At 48.0% G+C, this 24,778-nt stretch overlaps 1 protein-coding gene across 1 annotated transcript in view; it reads right to left on the bottom strand.

Moving 5' to 3' along the window:
- The window catches only part of STPG1 (sperm tail PG-rich repeat containing 1), a 54,875-nt gene that overhangs the window by 442 nt on the left and 29,655 nt on the right, over nt 1–24,778 (bottom strand). Inside the window, exons 6-8 of the mRNA XM_055574850.1 lie at nt 19,694–19,802; nt 12,215–12,380; nt 1,674–1,864 (exon numbers count right to left, since the gene is read on the bottom strand). Coding sequence (XP_055430825.1) covers nt 1,674–1,864; nt 12,215–12,380; nt 19,694–19,802 — 466 coding nt within the window. The remainder of the gene's footprint in view (nt 1–1,673; nt 1,865–12,214; nt 12,381–19,693; nt 19,803–24,778) is intronic.

Below are 24,778 nucleotides of genomic sequence, written 5' to 3'. Positions count from 1 at the left end.
GCTGAAAGCCATGACAACAGCAGCCAGGATCACGCAGGGCTTGGGAACCACAGCCTGGGGTGACCGGAAACTCTCACATTGATGCAGATTTGGTTCATGAGGGAGCCGCTGACGGGAAGTTTCCATGGCTGTCTAGGAAGGTCTGCATACACCGGAAGCCAAGAAGGCAGATGTTTGCAGGTGCTTAGGCTGGGGGGGTGCCTCAGGGAAGCCCACCTTGGCCTAGGGGAACACAGCAGCAGGAACTAGCCTGCAACCGCACTCCAGGCACCAGCATGGAGAAGGTGCTCAGAGAAAGCTCCTAGAGGACCGGGCCAAACAGGGGCAGACCAGGATCCTGCTTTCCCCGGGGTCCTCGCGCTCACCACTCACCTTAGTACACTTGCCAGACTAAGCTGAGTTCTGCCTGGACTGGCCAGATGAGCCCAAGGTCGAACCTCTGCCATCTTACTGGCTTGATTATCACTATATTTCCAGGGACAAAGCCATGGGAATGACATTCTCGCTGTCCAGTCTACCTTACATTTTACTCACCTGTGTGTGTGGAGGGATGGGGATGCTTTTGGGGGCTGGCACTGGACTTAAGTCATCTTTTCCTCCCTAGGCTGGGAGCCTCAGAGATACCCATTGAAAGACTGACTTTCGCTGGCCTGGCAGTCCCCAAAGTCCTGCCGTCCCCCTCCCAGGTCACCTGCCCACCAGCCCACCTGTCAGTCCCCAATGCCATCAACTCTGCCATCGTGGGGGCCGTAAATGGCTAAAGAGCTCCACTGAGAACTACAAGTAGGTAAGGGGGGGCAGTGCAGACCACCCGCTGGAGCAAGTCCCCCGGCTGTCAGCTCTCAGGCAGATCTTGGTGGGGAGGGAAACAGGGTCCCACCACTCAAGCTCACCTGTAAGAGGGAGCGGAACTAGGTGGCTTGAAAGAGCTGCTCAGGTGGAGCCCTGGTTTATTTCAAGACAGACAAGGCATCGAGGAAGAGCGTCTGGGTCTCGGCCTTGCCGCTCCTCCTCCTCGGGCTGTGACGCTTGCTGTCTGGGCCCTCCCCATCTGGGAAGTGACCTCGTCAGATTACTTAAACATTTTTAAGAATGTGAACTTTTTAGACAAAAGCTGTGGCTCTTTCCCCCAGAAAATAATGTCTGCGTGCTCCAAATCTGCAGACAATTTCAAGGTCACAGACCCACTACAGCCCATCTTTGTGCTTCTTGAACATTCCTGTGTCATTGTTTAGTCACTAAGTCATGTCCAACTCTCGCGACCCCATGGACTGTAGCCCACCAGGTGCTCTGTCCATTGGATTTCCCAGGCAAGAATACTGGAGTGGGTTGCCACTTCCTTCTCCAGGGGATCTTCCCAACCCAGGGATCGAACCTGCATCTCCTGCATTGGCAGGCAGATTCTTTACCACTTAGCCACCAGGGAAGCCCCTGAACATTCACAGTTCTCAGTTACAAATCCTTGGCCTGGATCATCTCTAAGAGCCCTTTCACCTTAAAAAAAACAAAACCCTTTCATACTCTAAAAGTGTAAGCCGAAAAGTCTTCTCTATCCACTCTAACCCCTGTAAACTGTTTGGCAAACAGCCTATAAATCAGTGGCGTTTGATGGCCCAGGAATGACAAACAATTCCAGATTTAGTTTTTACAATCATTGAAAGCAGTCCTCTGACCTGGGCCGGGTAGGCCTGGCTGGGACGGCCCCGCTGTCCACCGTCTGGTGTTGGACACGAAAGATGCACTGGAGATGAAGTGCTTCCGGGGGCCCGTGTAGTCCACGATCTCGTATTGCCCGGGGCCTGGCAGAGGTGGCTTCGGGGGCAGAGGCAAAGGCTGGGCGGAGAAGTTCAGGATGGGGTTTCTCCTTTAGAAAAGACAAATTGGGAAGATGTCACTAAGTCAGTCTATGGGGGAAGTGGCAGGTTTTAGCTGTAGCGCTGAGCCATCTGCAAGAGGACTGGATGCTGCGTAGGAGACCGGTTTCTGCTTCCAGCTCCACTGCCAGAGGTCTGGGGGCCCTGGACTTCAGTCTCCTCACCTGCACAAGGGCGATCGCAACAGGACCTACCCCATAGGCTTGTTGTCAGGGTTAAAGGAGATAACGCCCTTAACACATGGTGGTCAGGACAGGGCCCAGCACAGAGCAAGAGCTCGGTACACAGTGTTGCTGAGGATGGCCGATGTCATCGAGCTGATCGGGAAAGGCAGACAGCATCAAAGCCATGGGCCAGCTCTGATCACGTGATCGTGCCTGGCTGGAGCTCAGGGTAAGGAACTGAGAAAGCTTCCATTAGGTTAAACAGCTGGCTGAGGGAGGGATTAACTTTTCCTTCTAAATCACACGCCCTAGGCCTTGCTTCAGCCCTTCTCTTTAAGGCCAAACTGAAACGTGAAAAAAGTACAGCGTGGACGCACAGTGCACATTCAAGGAACATACTTTTTCAACGAGAGCGAGTTTTCTGGAAACCGCTTTTAAATTGTTCCAACAAAGAACTAAGGCCTCACTTGGGCTTAATGGGAAGAACATTAGTGAACCACTTGTGACGCCTACATGGCCAGGAAATGGGACAGGCACCCGAATTCCAAGGGTTTGCCTTCCCAAGATTAGACGTTGCCCTAGCATTGATGTTTCACAAATATATTCAATATTTTTCTGGCAAGGCAGGAGGTAGGAGTGGAAAAATACTGGGTTGGAAATCAAGAGACCTCTGGATAACAATCACCAACAATTGAGATTTCAATTGTTTTTAGTTCTGTCTCCCCCTCCTTCAGGAAAGGGAGTCTTGTAAAGCCTGTTATTGAGAGAATAAATTAGAGAGATGGAACCTGTACCCAAACCCTCACTCTAATTCACTCTGAGACTGAGTCTCCCCATCTGTAAAATGAGGGGGTTGGACAAGATATCCTCTAAGCTGTGACCTCCCTTTGGGCCTTGATTCAAAAAGTCCCACTGGGGAAGGGGATGTGGTTCGACCCCTCCCTGGGGAACTAAGATCCCACATGCCACAGGGCAACTAAGCCCAGGCATTCTGAAGCCCATGTGCCACAACTAGAGAGTCCACAACTAAAGAGCCAAATAAATAAACAGAAAATAATAAAAAGAGAAAAGCACTCAGGTAATGAGCACAGGTGAAAAAAAAAAAAAAAAAAAAAAACCCAAAGAGGTCCATTGGGTTGCCCAGGAATCCTGAGATTACAATGAGGATCCCTCTACTCCCCCAGCCATGCCATAGAAGGGCTGCTCACCTTGCATTTGAAGTGGGAACCTTGCATTTGAAGCTTCTCCTTAGGTCTTTCACCAAAAGGTAGGAGAGGTTTCTCAGAGCCCTGAATGGCCCCAGGAGATGCACCCCAGCTTGACATCAACCCATCCAAACAGAAGAGGGACTGGGATCCCCAACGCTGGAATTCCGGTGCCCTTTGGCCAACATCTTCTGAAGAGAGGTGTTCTTAGACTCGGAGAACTATAGGCGACCTAGAGATGTCTCATCCAACCTCCTTATTTTGCCAAAGAAGTTGGGGCCCAGAGAGAGGAAGTAAGTCACCTGATATGACAGAGCAGGTGGGGAGTCGTGCGGCTCTGGAACTCAAGTCTTGGTGCCTAGCCACGTGCAGAGGGCCTCTTGGCAGTGGGGTGTTTTTGACTTTCGGAGTCACATAGGCCTGAGTTGGAACGCCAGTCAGCCAAGTCCCTGGACCTCTCTGTTCCCCGCTTATAAGGGGTCGGAAGACTGGAGAGAAGCTATGTCAGGACCCTAGCAGAGCGCCAGCACGCAGTACATGCCCAGTAAAAGGAGTCATTGTTATTACTGCCATCCCCTGCAGTACCACTGCCCGCCGCCGGATCCCACATGGGCAACAGAGCCTCCGAAAGTGAGGTTAGGGGACCCCTCGCTAGAGTTACCTTGAGGCAGGGTGGACACTCCCATTGCCGGGGGGTGGAAGGGGTGCTGTGGGCAGCCTACTTAAGGCTCACATCTTGGGATGGAGGAACAGCTGGCTTGGATGCTTGTATTTAGAATAAAGGTGGCCATGGGGAAAGGAGGAAAAGTACATTGCCTCCTGGAGCTTGGGGGAGAATGGATACATGCATATATATGGCTGAGTCCCTTCGCTGTTCACCTGAAGCTATCACAACATTGTTTGTGAATCGGCTATCAGTTCAGTTCAGTTCAGTTCAGTCACTCAGTCGTGTCCGACTCTTTGCGACCCCATGAATCGCAGCACGCCAGGCCTCCCTGTCCATCACCAACTCCCGGAGTTCACTCAGACTCACATCCACGGAGTCAGTGATGCCATCCAGCCATCTCATCCTCTGTCGTCCCCTTCTCCTCCTGCCCCCAATCCCTCCCAGCACCCCAGTACAAAATTAAAAGTTAAAAAAAAAATTAACTGAAAACAACCATAGCAAGAAGCTAAATTAGTCCATGAAGTTTGAAGATGAAGATAAAAGTCTTAACAAAGTTTGAGCTTCCCCCAGATCACACCTCCCTCAGGGCCAGGTGACATCCCAGCCTTGCTCACTAATGTCAACACCACCCGGGGCTCATTTTGAGGCAAAAGCTTAGCCCAACCACTTCTACCAGGTCTAACCTGAGGCTGGGCTATGCCACTAGCCATTTTTGGGAAGTATATACATCTTTATATATTAGGAGTTGCCTGTATAGCATATACATTTATGCAAAATAAAAATCACAGATGTGCCTAAAAAAAAAAAAAATACATTGCCTCCTTTCTTTCCCTCCAGTTTGCATGGAAGAACTGATTATATATAGTGTGATCCACCACTCTCGCCTTATAAATAAAAGCTGGAGTCTAGTTGTTCTGAGCACCTTCAGGAGTTTGATGAGTGTGTGACTGGCATCATGATTCCTGGAAGTTAGAGCTGGAATGGGCCAATCACCATATAAGGTCACCCCATGGGTCTGGGTCAACCCGAGCCCAATTCTTTGAGTAGACTGAAGTGTCTACTCTCCTGACCAGCGATGGCCTGCAGGTGGCTGGGCAGGTGGGATCAGTCTCTCACCAGATTCTTGCTGAGAGTGAGTGAGAGCCGTCCCTCACCCACCCCTACATCCATATGTCCAGGAGAGGCTTGACCCCACAAACTCAACTTTTGGATCTTTGGAGAGTGTCAGCCCCATATATGGCTCTGTGCCAACATTGTGGGGAGTCCAGACTGTAGTGGGCTAAGACACAGACCCTGAATGCCCCCCAGGGTCGACAGTCCACTGCTGGTGACAATCACGACTGGGGATGACTCAAGGCAGTACAGGCTTTGCACTCAGACAGGCTTGAGACTGAATCTCTGCCTCCCCGTCCACTAGCTGTGCATCCTTAGAAAAGTCTCTTAACCTCCCTAAGCTTGAATTTCTTTGTCTGTAAAGCGGTAGATAATAATACCTGCCACCCAGGGCTGTTATGAAGATGAATGAGTGCTGTTCAGTTCAGTTCAGTCTCTCAGTCATGTCCGACTCTTTGAGACCCCATGGACCACAGCATGCCGGGCCTCCCTGTCCAACACCAACTCCCGGAGCTTGCTCAAACTCATGTCCATCGAGTCGGTGATGCCATCCAACCATCTCATCTTCTGTCATCCCCTTCTCCTCCCGCCTTCAATCTTTCCCCGCATCAGGGTCTTTTCCAATGAGTCAGTTCTTCACATCAGGTGGCCAGAGTATTGGAACTTCAGTATCAGTCCTTCCAATGAATATTCAGGACATTTCCTTTAGGATGGACTGGTTGGATCTCCTTGCTGTCCAAGGGACTCTCAAGAGTCTTCTCTAACACCACAGTTCAAAAGCATCAATTCTTCCCTGCTCAGCTTTCCTTATAGTGCAACTCTCACATCCATACATGACTACTGCAAAAACCATATCATTTTTCTAAAACATGAAATGTTAGAATAGATTCCAACTGGGTGAATCCAGAAATCTCCCCTAGAAGAGGTGACATTTGCCCTGGAAAGTCAGCAGGGATTCTTTGGGCAGAAAGTGTGGACAGACAGTCATGCTTAGTGTGTGCACACTCAGCCGTGTCTGGCTCTTCGTGACTCCATGGCCTGTAGCCCTGCAGGCTCCTCTGTCCATGGGATTTGCCAGACAAGAATACTGGAGTGGGTTGCCATTTCCTACTCCAGGGGATCTTCCCAATCAAGGGATCGAACCCGCGTCTCTTATGTCTCCTGAGAAGGGGGCATTTCCTACAGAGGAAAGAGCAGGTGCAAAAGCCTGGAAGTGGGACAAGCCAGGACTGGGCACAGGAAGCCAGAGGCTGGGGCCCTGGGCTGCCTTCAAGCCTCCATCCGCCCATCAATTCTGGGTTGTTCGCTTGGGTTTCTGACCATCCACCTTACAGACCCTGATGGGGAGTGACAGGAAAACTCCTACCCATGGCTTCTCAATGCCACCTAACTCCCAGGTCACCTCTCAGAAACACCCAGCACAGTGCTATCCAACAATTCCAGGCCTTGCTGTGCTGGTCCTTTTTCCCGGAGCACCTCCTTTCCCTGGGAACTCTGACCTCCTCTTCGCTTCTCATCTCCTCCAGGGAAACTCTCCCAGCCACTTTCCTCCCCGTTTCCCACCTTCCTTCCCTGGCTCCACAGAGGAGCATGGGTTTTGGAGTCAGACCTGGATTCTCTGCTCCACCGCCTGAGTGAGTCTGCATCCTCTGTGAACTCTGTGTAACCATCCTGACCAGTGAGGGAGCTGGAGAACACTAGGCAGTGAGAAAGCTCTGAGCACCGTGTGGCTGGCCCCTCAGTACATGGCAGCCATTCTTCTCTGCAAGAAACACACTAGCTTTTCTATGCTTTTGACTTTCCTAGCTCTCTATCAGAGGGGATGGTGCCTTATAAGATCCTCTGGAGCGGGGCATGCCAACCCACTCCAGCATTCTTGCCTGGAGAATCCCATGGACAGAGGAGCCTGGCGGGTTACAGTCCATAGGGTCACAAAGAGTTGGACACGACTGAAGCGACTTAGCACGCAGGCCTGGTGTCTTATCCATCTCTGAGGCCCTGGTCCCTATTCCTGAGAACATTTGCCTGACTGCAGAGAAAAGCAGGGGGGTTGAAGCAAGCAGGGGAGCCCAGGCATCTGAACCCCACCTGACAGTTTTATCATCATCCAGGGCTGGTCCTTCTGTGTCACTGTGGGGCTGGGCAAATCACTGGGGGCAGACTGGATCGAGCCCAGGGCAGCCACAGAGCACTGTGACCAGGGCTTTTATGAGCCTCATCACCAAGTTATAAAAGCCAATCTGGTTCTGCCTGGTGGAAAGAAAACATCTATCAAAGGCTCTGAGTTGGCCACAACTGGATTAAGTTGTGTTTGCAGCTTCCAGTGTGAGCTCTTTGCAAATCACCCTGAGAATAATGAATGTCTCCCACAACGACTCAGCAGGTCACTGGGGGAGGGCATCGGAGACCCTCGGGACACTCCCAGGCACAGATTCACTCTGCCTCAGGGATTCCCAGGGTCGGGAGGAATAAAGGGGCAATTTTTGTCTCTTCATTAAAGGGCAGCCGATTGCCTCTAGGGTGGAATGTGGTATCTGTTTAACAGGGTAGCGGGTGACAGATTACAGCCGCTTGGGAAGAAGCATCCCATATCTAATTGAAAATCCCAGGGGAACTTTAGGTGGGTCCAGCGTAATTACCCAAATTGGAGCAGGGCCAACGGGGCTTGATTCTTCAGCTCTGGCTGTGACAGGACAGCGTGTCTGAGCAAAACCAGTGGCTTAAAAACTCCAGGAAACAGATCAAGGGTTAGAAAGATGTCAGTGGGTGTTTCACCTGCTTGCTGGCATGAGTTGGAAGGCAGCACCTAGGAGGAACTATTTTGATCTCCAAAAAGCCCTCACCCTGACTCACCCTGAGCTCTTGAGTCATCACTGTGACAGATGCTGAAGACCTGAAGAAATGAAGCCCTAGCTGATGCCCCTCCTCCAAAGACCCCCTGGGAGCAGCGACATCCTCTTAGCTTTTGAGTCAGCAACGTGGCCATAGCAAAGAGATGCTTGGTGATGTGTTCTGCAGCTGAGGAGCCCAGAAATGACCACACCAACACCCCTCTAGCCCTGGCATAGCATCTGCCCTGCAGGGCCACTCGAGAAACATCAGGTGAGTGTAGAGGACTCACTCGCTCACACATTTCAATAAAAATACAAGCCACTCATAGAAAGCTTATAGTGTGCCAGAACTAGTGAATTGCATGGATGGACAAAGGAGGCTTGTGGGCTCCAGTCTATAGGATTGCCAAGAGTCAGACACGACTAAAGTGACGTAGCATGCCTGCACAAGCCCATTACAAAGTGTCAGTTCAGTTCAGTCGCTCAGTCATGTCAGACTCTTTGAGACCCCATGGACCACAGCATGCCAGGCCTCCCTGTCCATCACCAACTCCTGGAGTTTACTCAAACTCGTGTCCATTGAGTCGGTGATGCCATCCAACCATCTCATCCTCTGTCGTCCCCTTCTCCTCCTGCCCTCAATCTTTCCCAGCATCAGGACCTTTTCAAATAATAAAGTGTTCTTGCTCCAATTCCCAGAGGGTGAATTTGAATTCCCAGGGAGTTAAGTGAACCCCAACCCTGCCCCCAGCCTCCCAGGGGCTGGTGATCAGGAAGACAGGAGTCTCAGGGGCCTGAGCCCCTGCCTATGCTTATTTATGCCCACGATGCCACAGCCTCTTCAGCCCATTCCCAGCTCAGGAGGCCAGCAGGGGTCGGTGACATGGGCTCAGCCACTCCCGCAAGAATGACCATCTCCCCTGTCCTTTCTGCATCCTGAAGAAAGCAGAGCCCAAAATACCATTTTTGCAAACTGGAACCCCACCCAAGAACAGGGAACCATGCATGTGGCAGCAAGAGAAATAAAGACAGGCCCCCCACGTCCTGTTGCACGCACGTGACGCCCAGACTTCCGAAACAGAGACATGGTGACGATGCTCAGATTCTCCACCGCTGCCCCACGCAGCCCCAGGGATCTGCGTATGAGGAGGCTAGGTGGAGCAAAGTCTCAGAATGTTGATGGGGAGGAAACAACGCAGAACTTCTCTGGGGCCTGGCAACCCCAGGACAGGACAGGTGCTCCTTCCTCTCCCTTCTCCTCAGGGTCGCAGGAAAGGAAACAGAATTTGAACGTGAGAGACTGGAGTTTGTATGCTCCTAAAATGTGAGAGACTGGCATTTGGATGCTCCTGAAATACTACCATATCCAGATGTATCTTTTCTTTATATTACATCCCTTTCTCCATCATCCGCCATCAACAGATGGATGCTATTTTGAAATAACCAACAACATGCTTTAGTTTTATCTCTTTGCTTTAAAAAATGAAATGATTTCTCAATTTCACCCTTTCCGTGTCAACTCAAAAGGATATCCCGGACCTTCCTCTGTGGGTCCAGGCTGGCTCCATGTTCACTGTCCCCAAATGCTCTCCTGAGGGACAGACACAGTGAGCAAAGCTGGGGTCATGGAGTGTCAGAAATGGAAAGATTTCCCCTCTTTTCACACATGGAAAAACAAAGGCCCAGGGAGGCACCGAGGGCAGCCCCCGACCCCAGAGCCTGCCGTAGAAACTGGGGTGCCATCCAGCCACCAGGGTGAACCCAAGTTTAAGAGACACTGGGTCTGACGTGTCCCTTTACTGCAGGACTTGTCAGAGCCTTGAACAACTAAGCAGACCTTCTCAGAGCCCTTAACAAGTTCGTGTGCACTGTGATGCTGCCAGGGGCAGGAGGATGGTGTGCAGCGACTCCTAGGTTTAGTAAGCAAGCATCATCCATTCAGGAGGCGTCACGGAGAGCCAGTGGGCTCCAGAGCCACCCCCGGACATGCCAGCAATACCGCACTGACCCTGCTGGAAAGACGGGCCTTGAGGATGTGTGTGGCCGCGCAAGCTCGGGGCCCACACCACCCCGCATTTGGGGGCACATTCCTCTGCCCTGCTCTGGAGTTGTTCCTGGAGAGCCTGGCTGAGGAATGGAGGGTGTTCTGTTCACCTGAGCTCCCCCACAGCCTCCAGCTCAGCACCAGAAACGGCTAGGGCCTGCTGACCGACAGAGGCAAATGCCATAAAATGAGACTGTTTCAAACCACTCGTCCAAAGTCGAACGAAGGTCAAATGACACAGCTCTGAAGAAGACAGTTAAACATGCAGCACTCTCCCCTCTCCTCTCGTCGGTTCCCTGAAGAAGCTTCCAGAGTTGGGATGGGGGCTTGAGCTGCCATGCCACAAAACAACCGCCGCCTCTACCCTCACAAATCCTCTCTGGGATATAGCAGAATAGCTGCTGTAATAAGAAGAGTGAACTATTTTCAAGCCCTTTCTTATCTAATCCACACAGCTTCTTGTGCTTAGTCACTCAGTTGTGTCCAACTCTTTGCAACCCCATGGACTGCAGCCCGCCGAGCTCCTCTGTCCATGGGGATTCTCCAAGCGAGAATATTGGAGTGAGTTGCCATGCCCTCCTGCAGGGGATCTTCCTAACTCAGGGACCTAACCCACGTCTCCCGAATTGCAGGCAGATTCCTTACTGATTGAGCTACCAGGGAAACCCAAGAATACTGGAGTGGGTAGCCTATCCCACTCTTTGCGACCCCATGGACTGCAGCCTGCCAGGCTCCTCTGCCCATGGGGATTCTCCAGGCGAAATATTGGAGAGGGTTGCCATGCCCAACCCACTGGGGATCTTCCCAACCCAAGGATCAAACTGGGGTCTCATGCATTGCAGGCAGATTCTTTACCAGCTGAGCTACCAGGGAAGCCCTGGTTCTTATCTGCACTTAATTACATGGAAACATGGAGGCTCAGGGAGGAGGAATTTCTGCTAGAGACGGAGCTGTGATTCCCACTCAGGTCTGCTAACCCTGAAACCTGCCCTCTCACCCACTCCATTGAGGGGCAGCATTGCACAAGCCAACCAGGAGGCAGGGAGCCCCTGACATTTGGAAAGAGCCTGTTCCTGGAGACTTTCCTTTCCCGGTCCCAAGTCTTGCAGCCTGTGAAGAGTGTCAACACACAGAACCCCATATCCTTAGGGCATCAGGGACTGGTGGGCTCCATCAGAGGTCTGAGTCCCGGCTCCAGGTCCTGGGTTGGACACAGCAGGCTCACATCTTGCTCCTCTCCCTGACCCCTGAGCCCTTGTCCTGGGCTGATGGTCTGATCAGACCCAGTGTTGCCAGCGTTCCTGGGCTGCCCACCCTCTCTGACCCCCTGTGGCATGGGCCCCACCAGCTGCCTGACCTCTCTGGAGGTTCCCAGGTGGCTACACCCTTAGTCCCAGCCCCGCTGGTCAGCCCTCCCTACAATCACTGCTGCCTGGAGAGAATTATGCAGGGGTTCGAACTCAGAAATGACAGGATGACTGACCTTGATGGTCTTAGTTCTAGAAGTTCTAGACCCGTTTTGAGGAATATTAAGCCCTGTGAATTTTTGAGTCTCTGAGGGGAAAGTAACATTAAATGTATGGGAGAGTAAAAACAGTAACACAAATCCCTGTCAGCACTTTCAAAATTTGTTTTGAGTCTCCATTTTTACCTACTATGTCAATACTTGTTTTTCAATCTGAAAGCAACGTTCAGATAAATTATCCCAACTTTACAGTGGAGGGCATGGAGGCTCAGAGGGGTTAGGGCAGGGCTGATGGGCACACAGCACAGAAATTGCAGAGCCAAGGTTCAAATGCAGCAGGTCTAACCAACTCTAGAGTCTAGGCTTTTAACCTATCAGTACAAAACTATGAGAGCATCATTGCTCCCATATATCCTGCCACCCTAGTGGAGATTTTCTAAAAAATAGGATAATATCAGCACCAGGGGAGTACAGCACTGTGGGGAATGTTGGACGATCCAAACAGTCCTGATCCTGAGCCCCAGAGGCACCTCCTTTTAGCTGTGTGGACTTAGGCAAGCCTCTCAGCCTCTCTGAAGCCTGACTTCCTTCTCTTTGAAGCTGAAACAATCATTCCTACAATAGAGTTGTCATGATCTTTGAAGGTGTTAAGTTCCTGGCACACAATAGTTGCTCAATAAATACGATGCACTCAGCAAGTAGTTCTTGAGCACCTGCTGTGTCAACAAGGGCTCCATGAGAGCTACGCAGCCTGTGTCTGCCAAACTGTGACACCCCTCCCTTTTCCCCCATGTTGGGCTCCTTCCCCAGAAACACCTTTCAAAAGAAAGATCAGAATGATCAGGACTCACGGGATCAGAGTCTTTTTTTGAACTTTAGGATGACCATTTGGGTTGTAATAACCGGGTCCTGGGCCTGTTGACGTCAGCTTTAATCCACGGTCGGTTTTTGATTTAAAACAAGACATCAATATCTTTGGCGACTGCTTCACAAGGGATTCGTTGACATCATAATGCCCTGAGAGGAAAGAAATTTTAAGACAGAATAAAGAACCCTTCTCAAATAAATAAAAAGCAGTGTCTTACACCTAAGAATGCATTTAATGACCATAAGGCAGTATCGCTCCAGGATGGTCAAGTAATAGGGTCCGCCTGGAATAACTGAAAATAACATTCCCCATTTAGAAAACATGTGTCCATGCAGCACAGACTTAACTCATTTATTCCTCACGGCAGCCCTGCAAGGTGGGTGTTAGCACATCCATTCTGAACATGAGGAAACAGACCCAGAGACATTCAGTACCTTGTGAAGGGACATTCATCTAACCAGAGGCTAAGCCTAGCGTCTTCCTGTATAAACTAAGGACAATAGTTCTTCCAACAACCGGGAGGCTACGGTAGTGAAAGAACCTTTTAGGTTCCTGGAATGTGGTGGTTGTTCAGTAACTATTATGCAGTTTGTTGTTGTTATTTAGTTGCTAAGTCACACCTGACTCTTTTGGGACCCCATGAAGTGTAGCCCGCCAGGCTCTTCTGTCCACGGAATTTTCCAGGCAAGAATACTCGAGTGGGTTGCCACTTCCTTCTCCAGGGGTTCTTCCCAACCGAGGGATTTAACTTGTGTCTCCAGCACTGCAGGCAGATTCTTTACTATGGAGCCACCTAGGAAGCCCAATAATTCTTAAGTACGTAATTCACAAATATTTATTGAGCACCTTCTGAGTGGACCCAGAACCATCTGCCTTCAATGTCCACTCATTCCTATAATACCCTGTCTCAAGAAACTGTGTCAGAATAAAAGTCCATTGTGCACAAGCTATAAGGAAGAAGAGAATGATCTGGGCTGAGGTGAAGAGGGAGCAGTCTCACCCCTAAAGAGCTGGTGGATTAGTTACTTAGTTGTGTCTGACTCTACGGCCCCATGGATTATAGCCTACCAGGGTCCTCTGTCCAGTGGATTCTCCAGGCAAATACTGGAGTGGGTTGCCATGCCCTTCTCCAGGGGATCTTCCCCTCCCAGGGATCGAACCTGTATCTCCTGCGTCCCCTGCAGTGGCAGGCAGATTCTTTACCACTGACCCACCAGGAAGCCCAAAGAGCTGGCAGCCCTGTAAGTGGGTGCAGGCATTTTGGGGTGCAAAGCAGCACTACTAGGCAAAGGCCTTCAAGATGCTGCACACTTTAAATATATATGTATTTTGATACATAAAAATATATGAAAGAAAGTGAAGTCGCTCAGTCCTGTCTGACTCTTTGCGACCCCATGGACTGTAGCCAACCAGGCTCCTCCATCCATGGGATTTTCCAGGCAAGAGTACTGGAGTGGGTTGCCATTTCCTTCTCCAGGAGATCTCCTGACCCAGGGACTGAACCTGGGTCTCCTGCATTGTAGGCAGATGCTTTACTGTCTGAGCCACCAGGGGAGTCATAAAATATATATATATATATATATATATATATATATATATTTATTTGTGTCAGGTCTCAGTGGCATCATGTGGGATCTCAAGCTGTGCCACACGGACTCTCCAGTTGTGGTGAGCAGGTTCAGTAGCTGCGGGCTCAGGCGTACTTGCCTCGCGGCACGTGGGATCTTAGTTCCCCCATCAGGGATCGAACTTGTGTCCCCTGCATTACAAGCCAGATTCTTAACCTCTGGACCACCAGGGAAGCCCTCCAAGATGCTGCACACTTTGACCCTAGTTTCCCATTACTTGGAAATTGAGAACATTATTCAACATGATGGAAAAGCTCTAAGCCTAAAGATACACACCACGGCAGTAGCTACAGTGTGAGAAATGGTGACGAGCCTAAAGGTCCAAGTTCAAGGGCACAGTTATGGGGAAAAAGCCCACTCTGGTGGAAATAACAGCCCTGCGAGGGGTAAATGCAATGACCGTGAGACCCATGGCAGTGTTCTTGAAAATCAAGGTGAGAGAAAACAAGTAAAATAAAGCCTAACAGTCTATACTGTACTATATCAATGTACAACTGGATACACGTAAATTAAAAATAGGTGGGAACCCAGAAAAGTGGGGGAAACTACATTAATGGTGGCATTGTGCATGCAAAAAATATTTGAAACCCTTCTAAACATCCTAAGGCTAATTTTGTTTTAAATGAAATCAACTTTTCCATTGCAAGATCACTGAAAACAGCAATACGGGATCTATTAGCAAGATTTTACTTAAATGGGAATAGTGAGGGCAAAAGTGAAGGGAAGAAGAGTCTTCATGGAAGCAGGTGGAGAGATTATCTCTGTGCTGAAGGGCAATTTGGTCACAAATATCAAAAACCTTAAATATTTTACATACCTTTCGACTTAGCAGTTTCACGTTAGGCAATTTATCTAAGGAAATAATCTCAATTGTACACAGGTGTGAGCTATAAGGATGTTTGCTCCCACTCTATTTATATGAGTAATCAGTTTAAAACAACCTAAATCTCCAACAAGGGAGCATTTTTTCCCTTAAGTTATGGTACCACTGGATACTGGAATACTACGCGACCATTTGGGCTTCCCAGATGGCATTAGTGGTAAAGAATTCGCCTGCCAATGCAGTAGACCAAGAGACATGAGTTCCATCTCTGGGTTGGGAAGATCCCTTGCAGGACGGCATGGAAATCCACTCCAGTGTTCCAGCCTGGATAATCCCACGGACAGAGGATCCTGGTGAGCTATGGTCCATAGGGTCAAAAAGAGTCAGACACCACTGAAGTTTCTTAGCACACTAACAAAAGATGTTCTAGGAGAATTTTTATTTTTTTAAATCAGAGGATAATTGCTTTACAAGATTTGTGTTGGTTTCTGCCATACATCAACATGAATCAGCCACAGGAGGGTTTTTAATAACATGAAAAGATAGTCCCTATATACCCTAAATTAAAAAAAAACAAACAAACAGATGTTCAGTTAGCAGCATTTATGATACTGGTATCTGAGATGGTTGGATAGCATCACAGACACAATGGACATAAATTTGAGCAAATTCTGGGAGACAGTAGAGGACAGAGGAGCCTGGCACGCTCCAGTCCATGGGGTCTCAGAGAGTCAGACACAACGTAGCAACTGAACAATAAAACTATATATCTCTCAAATTATCTTCCTGTTTCATTTACACACATATTTATTTTTAAATTTTTATTCCCCTTACCAAAAAAAAAAAATAGTTTAAAGCAATGCTTGATTATAAAATGTTAAAAAGCAGAAGCAAGCAGGAAAGGCATTTATGCTCTCACAGCCCAGAAAAAATCAGGTGAATACTCTGCTGTAGTTACTCCTGGTCCTTCTCCCGTGCTCTAGATGCTGTCTCGTGGAGCTGGGCCCACGGTTCGGATTAAATTGTGTCGCCCAGCCTTATTTTTTGGAAAGCTATTCTTTATTTTTTGTTACATGAACAATATCTTATTGCTGCTTTACTTTGTATTCCTTTGGCTTTTATTTATTTTTTATAGTTTATTTATTAATTATTTTTGGTTGCACTAGCTCTTCATTGCTGCTCTCAGACTTTCTCTGGTTGCAGCGAGCGAACCTACTCCTTGCTGCAGTGCGTGGGCATCTCATTTCGGCGGCTTCCTTGTTGCAGAGCACAGGCTCTAGATTTGTGGGCTTCAGTAGTTTCACCACGTGGGCTTTAGTTGCTCCATCACATGTGGAATCTCCCCAGGCCAGGGATTGAACCTGCGTCTCTAGTTCCCTGCATTGGCAGGCAGATTCTTATCCACTGCGCCACCAGGGAAGTTCACCCCTGTTTTTCAAGTGACACTTTAAGATAGAAGTATTTCCCCATGTTCTTATAACTTTTTTAAAAGAAGAGGAATAGAGAGGAGATCTGGAAAAGGTCAGTTTTCATTTCGGTCCCAAAGAAGGGCATTACCAGAGAATGTTCAAACTACTATACAGCTGTGTTCTTTCACATGCTAGTAAGGTCATGCTCAAAATCCTTCAAGCTAGGCTTCAGCAGTTGGTGAACCGAGAACTTCCAGATGTAGGTTTAGAAAAGACAGAGAAACCAGAGATCAAATTGCAACATTTGTTGGGTCATAAAGAAAGCAAGGGAATTCCAGAAAAACATCTACTTTTTCATTGGCTACACTAAAGTCTTTGACTGTGTGGATCACAACAAACTGTGGAAAATTCTTAGAGAGATGGGAATACCAGACCACTTAACCTGTCTCCTGAGAAACCTATATGTGAGTCAAGAAACAACAGTTAGAAGCAACCGGACATGGAACAACTGACTGGTTCCAAACTGGGAAAGGAGCATGACAAGGCTGTATATTGTCCCCCTGTTTATTTAACTTCTGTGGAGAGCACCTCATGTGAAATGCTGGGCTGGATGAATCAGAAGCTGGAATCAAGATTGCTGGGAGAAATATCAATAACCTCAGATATGCAGATGACACCACTTTATGGCAGAAAGTGAAGAGGAAGTAAAGAGCCTCTCGGTGAGGGTGAAAGAGGAGAGTGAAAATGCTGGCTTGAAACTCAGCATTCGTAAAAGTAAGATCATGGCATCTGGTCCCATCACTTCATGGCAAACAGAAGGGGAAAAAGTGAAGCAGTGACAGATTTTATTTCCTTGGGCTCCAAAATCACTGTGGATGGTGACTGCAGCCATTAACTTAAAAGACACTTGCTCATTGGAAGGAAAGCTATGACAAACCTTGACAGCGTATTAAAAAGCAGAGACATCGCTTTGCCAACAAAGAGTCATCTAGTTAAACCTATTGTTTTCCCAGTAGTCATGTATGGATGTGAGAGTTGAACCATAAAGAAGACAGAGTGATGAATAACTGATGCTTTCCAATTCTGGTTTTGGAGAAGACTCTTGAGAGTCCCTTGGACAGCAGGGAGATAAAACCAGTCAATTCTAAAGGAAATCAACTCTGAATATTCATTGGAAGGACTGATGCTGCAGCTGAAGCTCCAGTACTTTGGTCATCTGATGCAAAGAGCTGACTCATTGGAAAAGACCCTGAAGCTGGGAAAGATTGGAGGCAAAAGGAGAAGGCAGCTGCAGAACATGAGATAGTTAGATAGCATCACTGACTCAATGGACATGAATTTGAGCAAACTCCGGAAGATAGTGTAGGACAGGGGAGGCTGTTGTGCTGTAGTCCATGGGGTTGCAAAGAATCAGACATGACTTAGCGACTGAACAACAACGTCCACAAGAGAGGAGGACGGTGGGGAAGTGCCTGGCCTTGTGCTTGGAGCCTCCAGACTTTAGAAAATCCCGTCAGCCAATGTGTAAAGGTGGGCATTCTACTCAGAACTGAAGGCAGACCAGACAGGGCCCTCAGCCCCTGGGGGGCCAGGCGCTCAGAGCAGCTGCAACACAGCGGGAATTCCAGTCACAGTTCCACATCCGGTTTCTTCCCACACCCAGAGAAGCCGAAACCACAGCGTTTTCCCAAGAGGTCTAAGCAGATTGCTTCTCTCAGAGGAGCCAATTCCCCAGGCTCTGGCCCTTGGCAAACTGGGGGACACCGGGGGAGTCTTTAAGGAACCAGGCCTCAGAGCTGGATAAGGGGCCTGGATTCAAACCCAGGTGTGGAAGCCTGTGCTAGTCACCTGCTCTCTGTATATCATTTTTGCATGTTAAGTAGGGATGCTATAATAATAACGTGTGCTAAGTCACTTCAGTCATGTCCGACTCTTTGTGACCCTATAGAAAAGATTTGTAGCCTGCCAGGCTCCTCTGCCCATGGGATTCTCCAGGCAAGAATACTGGAGTGGGTTGCCATTCCCTTCTCCAGGGGATCTTCCCAACCCAGGGATCGAACCCGCATCTCTTACGTATCCCGCATTGGCAGGCAGGTTCTTTTACCACTAGCGCCACCTGGAAAGACCAATATGGTAATAATAATAACCCACATTCTTTGAGCACACAGGTGCAATGATCCCTGGGGCTTTGAAAGCTTGTGGCACACAGTAGGAGCTTAATAGATGCTAGTGCCCACCTGTCCTGCCTGCGGTGTTTCAAGGGGCCCCTGAGGACCCTCCCAGAGGGAGGGGCTGCCCACATTCCTAGGCTCACTGGTGGGACCTCTGGCCCAAACCCAGAGGTTTGTTCTCCTGTCTGAACAAACAAGGTAGGGTTGTGCCCGTGGTGATGCAAGGCAGGGAGCTTTAGCTGGGGCTCAACCTCCTAATTAGGGCTGGTTTTGTTATTCAGCCTCAGACTGATCTTCTCAGCTTTAATCTGGATTTGCTGAAATCTGACATGTGCTGCAATTTTATCCACACCCTGCTCCAAGAAGCGTCACTGCAGAGGCACTCCTTCCTGGCTCCTCCTCTGGGCTCTGGGGCTCGGAGCTTCCTCGGGGGTCTCTGGGACCCATTTGGGAAGGTCTAGTCTAACCAGTGTTCCTGGAGTGAGGACTGTTATGTCACCAGCTCTCTCTGGAAACTTTTCACTGAGGCTGGTATGGGGCACAGCACAGGGGCAATGCCTGTCCCCACCCAGCAGGGAAAACATTTGCTGGCAAGCCCTGTGCTTTCCTGAATCCCAGAATCAGAAATCACCTTGGGAGGACAGGGGTAAGAGGCTCCTCTGGGCTGAGGCCTGCCATTTCTTAGCTGTGTGGCACTGAGCCAGTTGCTTCGCCTCTCTGGGCCTCCTTTGCCTCATCTGAAACACAGGACTAAGAGTACGGCTCTTGGAGGACAAATGCGTGAGGACCGTGTGCAAAAAGCACAGCGTAGGCGCTCTGTGAACAGAGCAATTTCCCAGTGATTTGATGTTAAACGATGAAGCTGCTGGCTGGCTTGGGAGGAAAGGAATATTGCAGCCCAGTGCTCAGGGGTCACCCTGCCTTCCCCCAGGGTCTGCGATGGCACCTGGGGTGTGCCCACAGGCGCTCTTCAGGCTCGAGAAGACACCTCCCCAGCTGCTGCCCGAAGCAGGTGTGCTGAGTCTGAAAGGGAGGCAGACCCTGGGGGCCGGCCGTTCTTCCCCTGAGTAGGGAGCCAGTCCCCTCCTCTTCCTATAACACCTACCTGCACCCCCACACCCCCCAAAGCCTGAAGTGAAAGTGTTAGTCCCTCCGTCGTGTCCGACTCTCTGTGACCCCACGGATGGTAGCCCACCAGGCTCCTCTGTCCAGGAAATTTCTCCAGGCCAGAATACTGGAGCAAGTAGCCATTCCCTTCTCCAGGGGGTCTTCCCAACCCAGGGATCGAACCCAAGTCTCCTCCACTGCAGGCAGTTTCTTTACCGTCTGAACCACCAGGGAAAGAGAGTCCCTGTGAAGGAACGGGTGTCCTGCTGATCAGACCTGGAACAGGAAGCCTCAGGTCAAGGCCAGTGCAAAGCAGCTGCTTACCTGGGGCAGGTCCTGTTTCAGAAACAGTGAAAAGTCCTCTCTGGGTTTTGGACACGAACCCAGCTCGGGCACAGACGTTGTTCGCCTGCTTGCAGCAAGAGTCGGAGGCCTGGGGGAGAAAACAAGCGCAGTACACTCAATGCCTTCCCTTTGTACCTCTCGTCATGTCAGGACGACGGGCACTTTGGGGTTAAAAAAAAAATTTTTTTTTAACCCCATTCTCAGAAAATGAGTGGATGTGAGTGGAAAGGGTCATACTGGCTGTGCCTTCACCTTTGCCCCAGCTGCAGGGGGCGACGACTTTCATCAGCAGCCAGGGTCTGGGAACCCAACACAGCACCGAGGACGGCGCCCTGGGCCAGCCTGCAGACCCGGCTTCCCTGATCACCTCCCTCACTCGGGGAGGGGCATCCTGCTCTAGCTGTTTAATTTCTCTGGATTTGAGTTTTTTTCTCATCTGTAAGATGGATCAGATCATTCTTGCCCGACTTGAGGCAGAGAGCTGTTGGGGTGGGGATGGGGGGACGCCTAGTCAATATAAATCACCTGCCGGAAAGTGGGCTTTTTAAAAATGTGTAATGTTACATATAACTAGAATATGAAGAAAATCACTAAAATTTTTACTGAAAGACATAAAAGAAAACGTAATAAATTAAAAGATAGATTGAGTTTCTAGATTACCCAAAGCTATAAAGATTCCCACCCAATTTATCTGTAAACTCAATGCAATTGCATTTAAAACCCACTAGGACATTTGTAAGTTGACAAAAGAATCATAAACCTACGTGTAAACATGTAGGAAAACTTACAATATGTTTAGCGATATGGAATTGGTTAAGATAGCCACAGTAAATTCACCCAAAGCAACACTTTGCACTTTGAAACGTTTGTGTAGCAAAAAAGTTATTGACATGGGAAGATGGTCACAAAATAGTATATTGGAAAAAACTGCAATATGTTTAGTTTGAGCCCAGTTGGGTAAACTAAATACACAAATAGAAAAATAAAGTTTAAAAAATAAATAAATAATACATAAATAAAAATAAAAAGTGTGTAAAGCTACCTAGGCAAATTATTTTCATTGCTTTTTCTCTATGATTCTCATTCTTTTTGAACACTTCCCACCCTCATTCCTCACTGCTCAAATAGTCCTTCTATACGTGCAGGATATAGGACTTACAAAGAAATAGTGTAACTTAAGATTGTGATAAGATTTACAAAGCACTGTGTTGTCTTGACTTTTCTGGACTGACCAGAAGATAAGGATTTTGGTCAACTCAGGCAATATACAGTTGAAAGTGTTCAGTGTGTTCAGAACTCTAAAAATAATTTTGGGAAAAAAAAAAAAAGAACCCTGAGATCATTCTTATGATGACTCATAAATATGTTAAATGCCAGTTGGCAGTCAGTCTCCTGTATTCGTTAGATAAAAGATGCAATAAAAGTTGTACCTGCCATGACTATTTACTGAATGAGTGAAACTGTTTGCTGGGGCCAAGATGGCTTGATTTTCTGTGATACTCCTTTATCAAAAAAAAAATTGTTTCTGAAGAAATGCAGATGGCATTTTGATTTTGTGTTGACAAAGGTAGAGGAATTCAGTTTTTCCCAGGGTACCAAATGGCCAGACTGCCTGCAGAGAGGGCAAACAGAAAGATCAGACGGGCCAGGCTAATTACTGGACACGGAGAGGAGCCCGGATGCCGGAGAGGAAGTAACAACAGGTACCGGGGAAAGGCTTCGAAGCAAAGCCAGAGAGAGGCCTTGACAGCCTCAAAGCACAGTGTGGCTAACAGGATTACTGCATTGCTGCTCACCCCTTGACTCAACCATTGTTCTCCAGGTCTGAAAAAAGCCTGTAGACAAAACACTGCTTCAGCTTTATTCTTCGCCCAGACAGAAAAGCAACAGAAAAGGGGGACATTTTTGTATACCTACACTGACTGTATGTCATGTGTATTTCACCGTTAGACTAAGAAAAGAGTCAGCTCCACTGGCAGATTAAAATAGAACGAAACAGATTTATTGCATTGCCATAAGAGAAAAAAAACTCAGATATTATTAAGCAGAAATGCATGCATACGATGGACAGTATAATCCCAAAACTGAGGGAGAGAAGAGGAAGAGAGTATGAACAAAACTGCCCCTGGTTTGGCTTTGTTTTGTAATGTATTTATTTCTTTAAATTGGAGGATAATTACTTTACAATATTGTGATGGTTTTTGCCGTATATCAGTATGACTCAGCCACAGGCATACATGTGTTGCCCTGGTATTTGATGGCTGTTTGAGGAGCAGAATGATAAGGGACTTCTACTCTCTGGTTTGTGGGTTTCTGTGATGCTTGGATGTATCTTATGATGAGTGTGTCTTACTTTCAGAGCCACATTAAAACAATAATGAACAAAAAACCTGCAAACTAAAATTGATCTGTTGGCAGGAGGATAGAGTTCTGACTTGGGGAATGGTCATTCCTTGATTAACAAAGGAAGTTATGCCTTTAAGCCATAAGCATTTATTGCATGCTTCCTGCATACCAGGACTGGAGCTGAGCCTTCAAGGACAGTGGATTGGGGACATGAAGGCATGAAGCACTAACTAGAGCGCCTTCAGCTCCCCCCAGTAGGTCAAAAAGAGGGGGCGCTCACCTTCTCTGACCACTCAGTCTAAAATATATGCCTACCTCCATACCACACACATATTCTCTTTCTCAGGCACCAACTGTTTGTCTTCCTCAAATCTGGCCACGGTTTGCAATTATTTTCCTTCCAGGTCTACTAGTTCTCGCCTCGAGTTCCCCACTGGATTCTAAATTATATCACTGGCACAGAGAAGTCACACTACTTATGAAAGGAAGCCCAGCAGGGCTGGAACATGGAGACTCTGATCACTCCCCAGTTTTAAACCTCAGCGTCTAGCTGTTCTCACTGGTGTGCAAGTGGTCTCTTCAAGCTGGGTGACTTTGGGCAAGTCCCTTCCCCTCTCTGAACCTCAACTTCCTCTTCTGTAAATTGAAAATAAGAGAATCCACTTCCAGGTCCTTGTGAGTATGAAATCAACGAATACACAACTCTGAGAACAGAACACAGGCCATGAAAAGTGCTTCATCATCTCATCATCATTATTTTCAGGCTCTGATTACCCTAGGAGAAGAATATCTGGAGCTATACTACCCAAACAGAAGCTACCGGCCATATACAGCTATTGTCCAGCCATGCTGGACACATGGCTGGTCCACATGCAGACAGGCTGCAAGTATAAAATACATGTGGAATTTTAAAGATTTAATATGAGAGAAAGAATGCAAAACATTTAATTAGTAATTTTTATATTGATTAGATATTGAAATATCTTGAACATACTGGGTTAAATAGAATATATTATTAAAACTAATTTCACCTGTTCCTTTTTACTTTTAAATGTAGCTGCTAGGAAAACAGCAGAGATATCTCTCTGCCAACAAAGGTCCATATAGCCAAAGTTATGGTTTTTCCAGTAGTCATGTACGGATGTGAGAATTGGACCATAAACAAGGCTGAGTGCTAAAGAATTGACACTTTCTGATTGTAGTGCTGGAGAAGATTCTTGGGTGTCCCTTGGACTGCAAGGAGATCAGACCAACCAATCTTAAAGGAAATCAACCCTGAATATTCATTGGAAGGACTGAAGCTGAAGCTGAAGCTCCAAACTTTGGTCACTTGATGTGAAGAGCTGACTCATTGGAAAAAACCCAGATGCTGGGAAAGATCGAAGGAAAAGGGAGAATGAGGGCGGCAGGGGACAAGATGTTTAGATAGCATCACTGACTCAATGGACATGAATTTAAGCAAACTCTGGGAAATAATGGAGGACAGAGGAGCCTGGTGTGCTGCAGCCCACAGGGTTGCAAAAAGTCAGACACAACTCAGCGACCGAGCAACCCAAACAACTAGGAAAACAAATTACTTCTGTGGCTCCTGTTGTATTTCTTTTGGACAGTGCTGGCCTAACAGGCACTTATATTGCTTTGAGCACATTATAATTGATTGGATTCACTGAAGAAGGTGGGCAGGATCTTTGTAGTTGGAAAAATAACTATTATCTGTAAGTATCATAAAAGAAAAAGGAAATTTAAACTGAAGCATTCTTAGACCAAAATATTTGGAAATTCTAGCGTAATAATATTACTGCCTTATGTGCACTTCCTGTCTTAGATATTTCAGAGTGCTTTCATATTGAGCTCTCATCTGCTTTTTATAATAACCCTATTGGGCAAATATAATTAATTCCATTTTACAACTGAAACCTGAGAGGTATCTTGACTTCCCCAAAGACAGCTCTACTGATTTCCATGTATTGTGGAATCCTCATGCACCAGGGGCTGTGCTAAGTAAGCACTAGGCCTAGACTATCTCGTTTAATGTTTGCATTAGCTTCAGGAGTGGACATAAAACCCCACTTTGCGTGTGTTCGAACTAAGTTACTTCAATTGTATCTGACTCTTTTCAACCCTATGGGCTGTAGCCCACCAGGCTCCACTGTCCAAGGGATTCTCCAGGTAAGAATACTGGAGAGGGTTGCCATGCCCTCCTCCAGGGGATCTTCCTGATCCAGGGATCGAACCCATGTCTCTTACATCTCCTGCATTGGCAAGTGGGTTCTTTACCACTAGTGCCACATGGAGGGCATAGCCCCATAACCCCACTTTACAGATCAGTAAACTGAGTCCTGAAAGGTTAATGGACTTACCCAAAGCCACATACACGTAGAAAATGGCAGAGTCAAAATTTGAACCCAAGCCCGTCTCTCACCCATTAACCACACCGTTCTGCCTAAACGACTACAAAGTGATGGGAACTGGAGAAGCACTGAAAGTGAAAGTCACTCATTTGTGCCCGACTCTTTGCGACCCCATGGACTACACAGTCCATGGAATTCTCCCGGCCAGAATACTGGAGTGGGTAGCCTATACCTTCTCCAGGGGATCTTCCTGACCCAGGAATCAAACCAGGGTCTCCTGCATTGCAGACGGATTCTTTACCAACTGAGCCACAAGGGAAGCCCAAGAATATTGGAGTGGGCAGCCTTTCCCTTCTCCAGGGGATCT

The sequence above is a fragment of the Bubalus kerabau genome, chromosome 3 (genome assembly GCF_029407905.1).
Source record: "Bubalus kerabau isolate K-KA32 ecotype Philippines breed swamp buffalo chromosome 3, PCC_UOA_SB_1v2, whole genome shotgun sequence".
Classification (NCBI taxonomy): Eukaryota; Metazoa; Chordata; class Mammalia; order Artiodactyla; family Bovidae; genus Bubalus; species Bubalus kerabau.
Note: the sequence above shows the minus strand (reverse complement) of the source record. Positions and strands in the feature narration are given on the sequence as shown.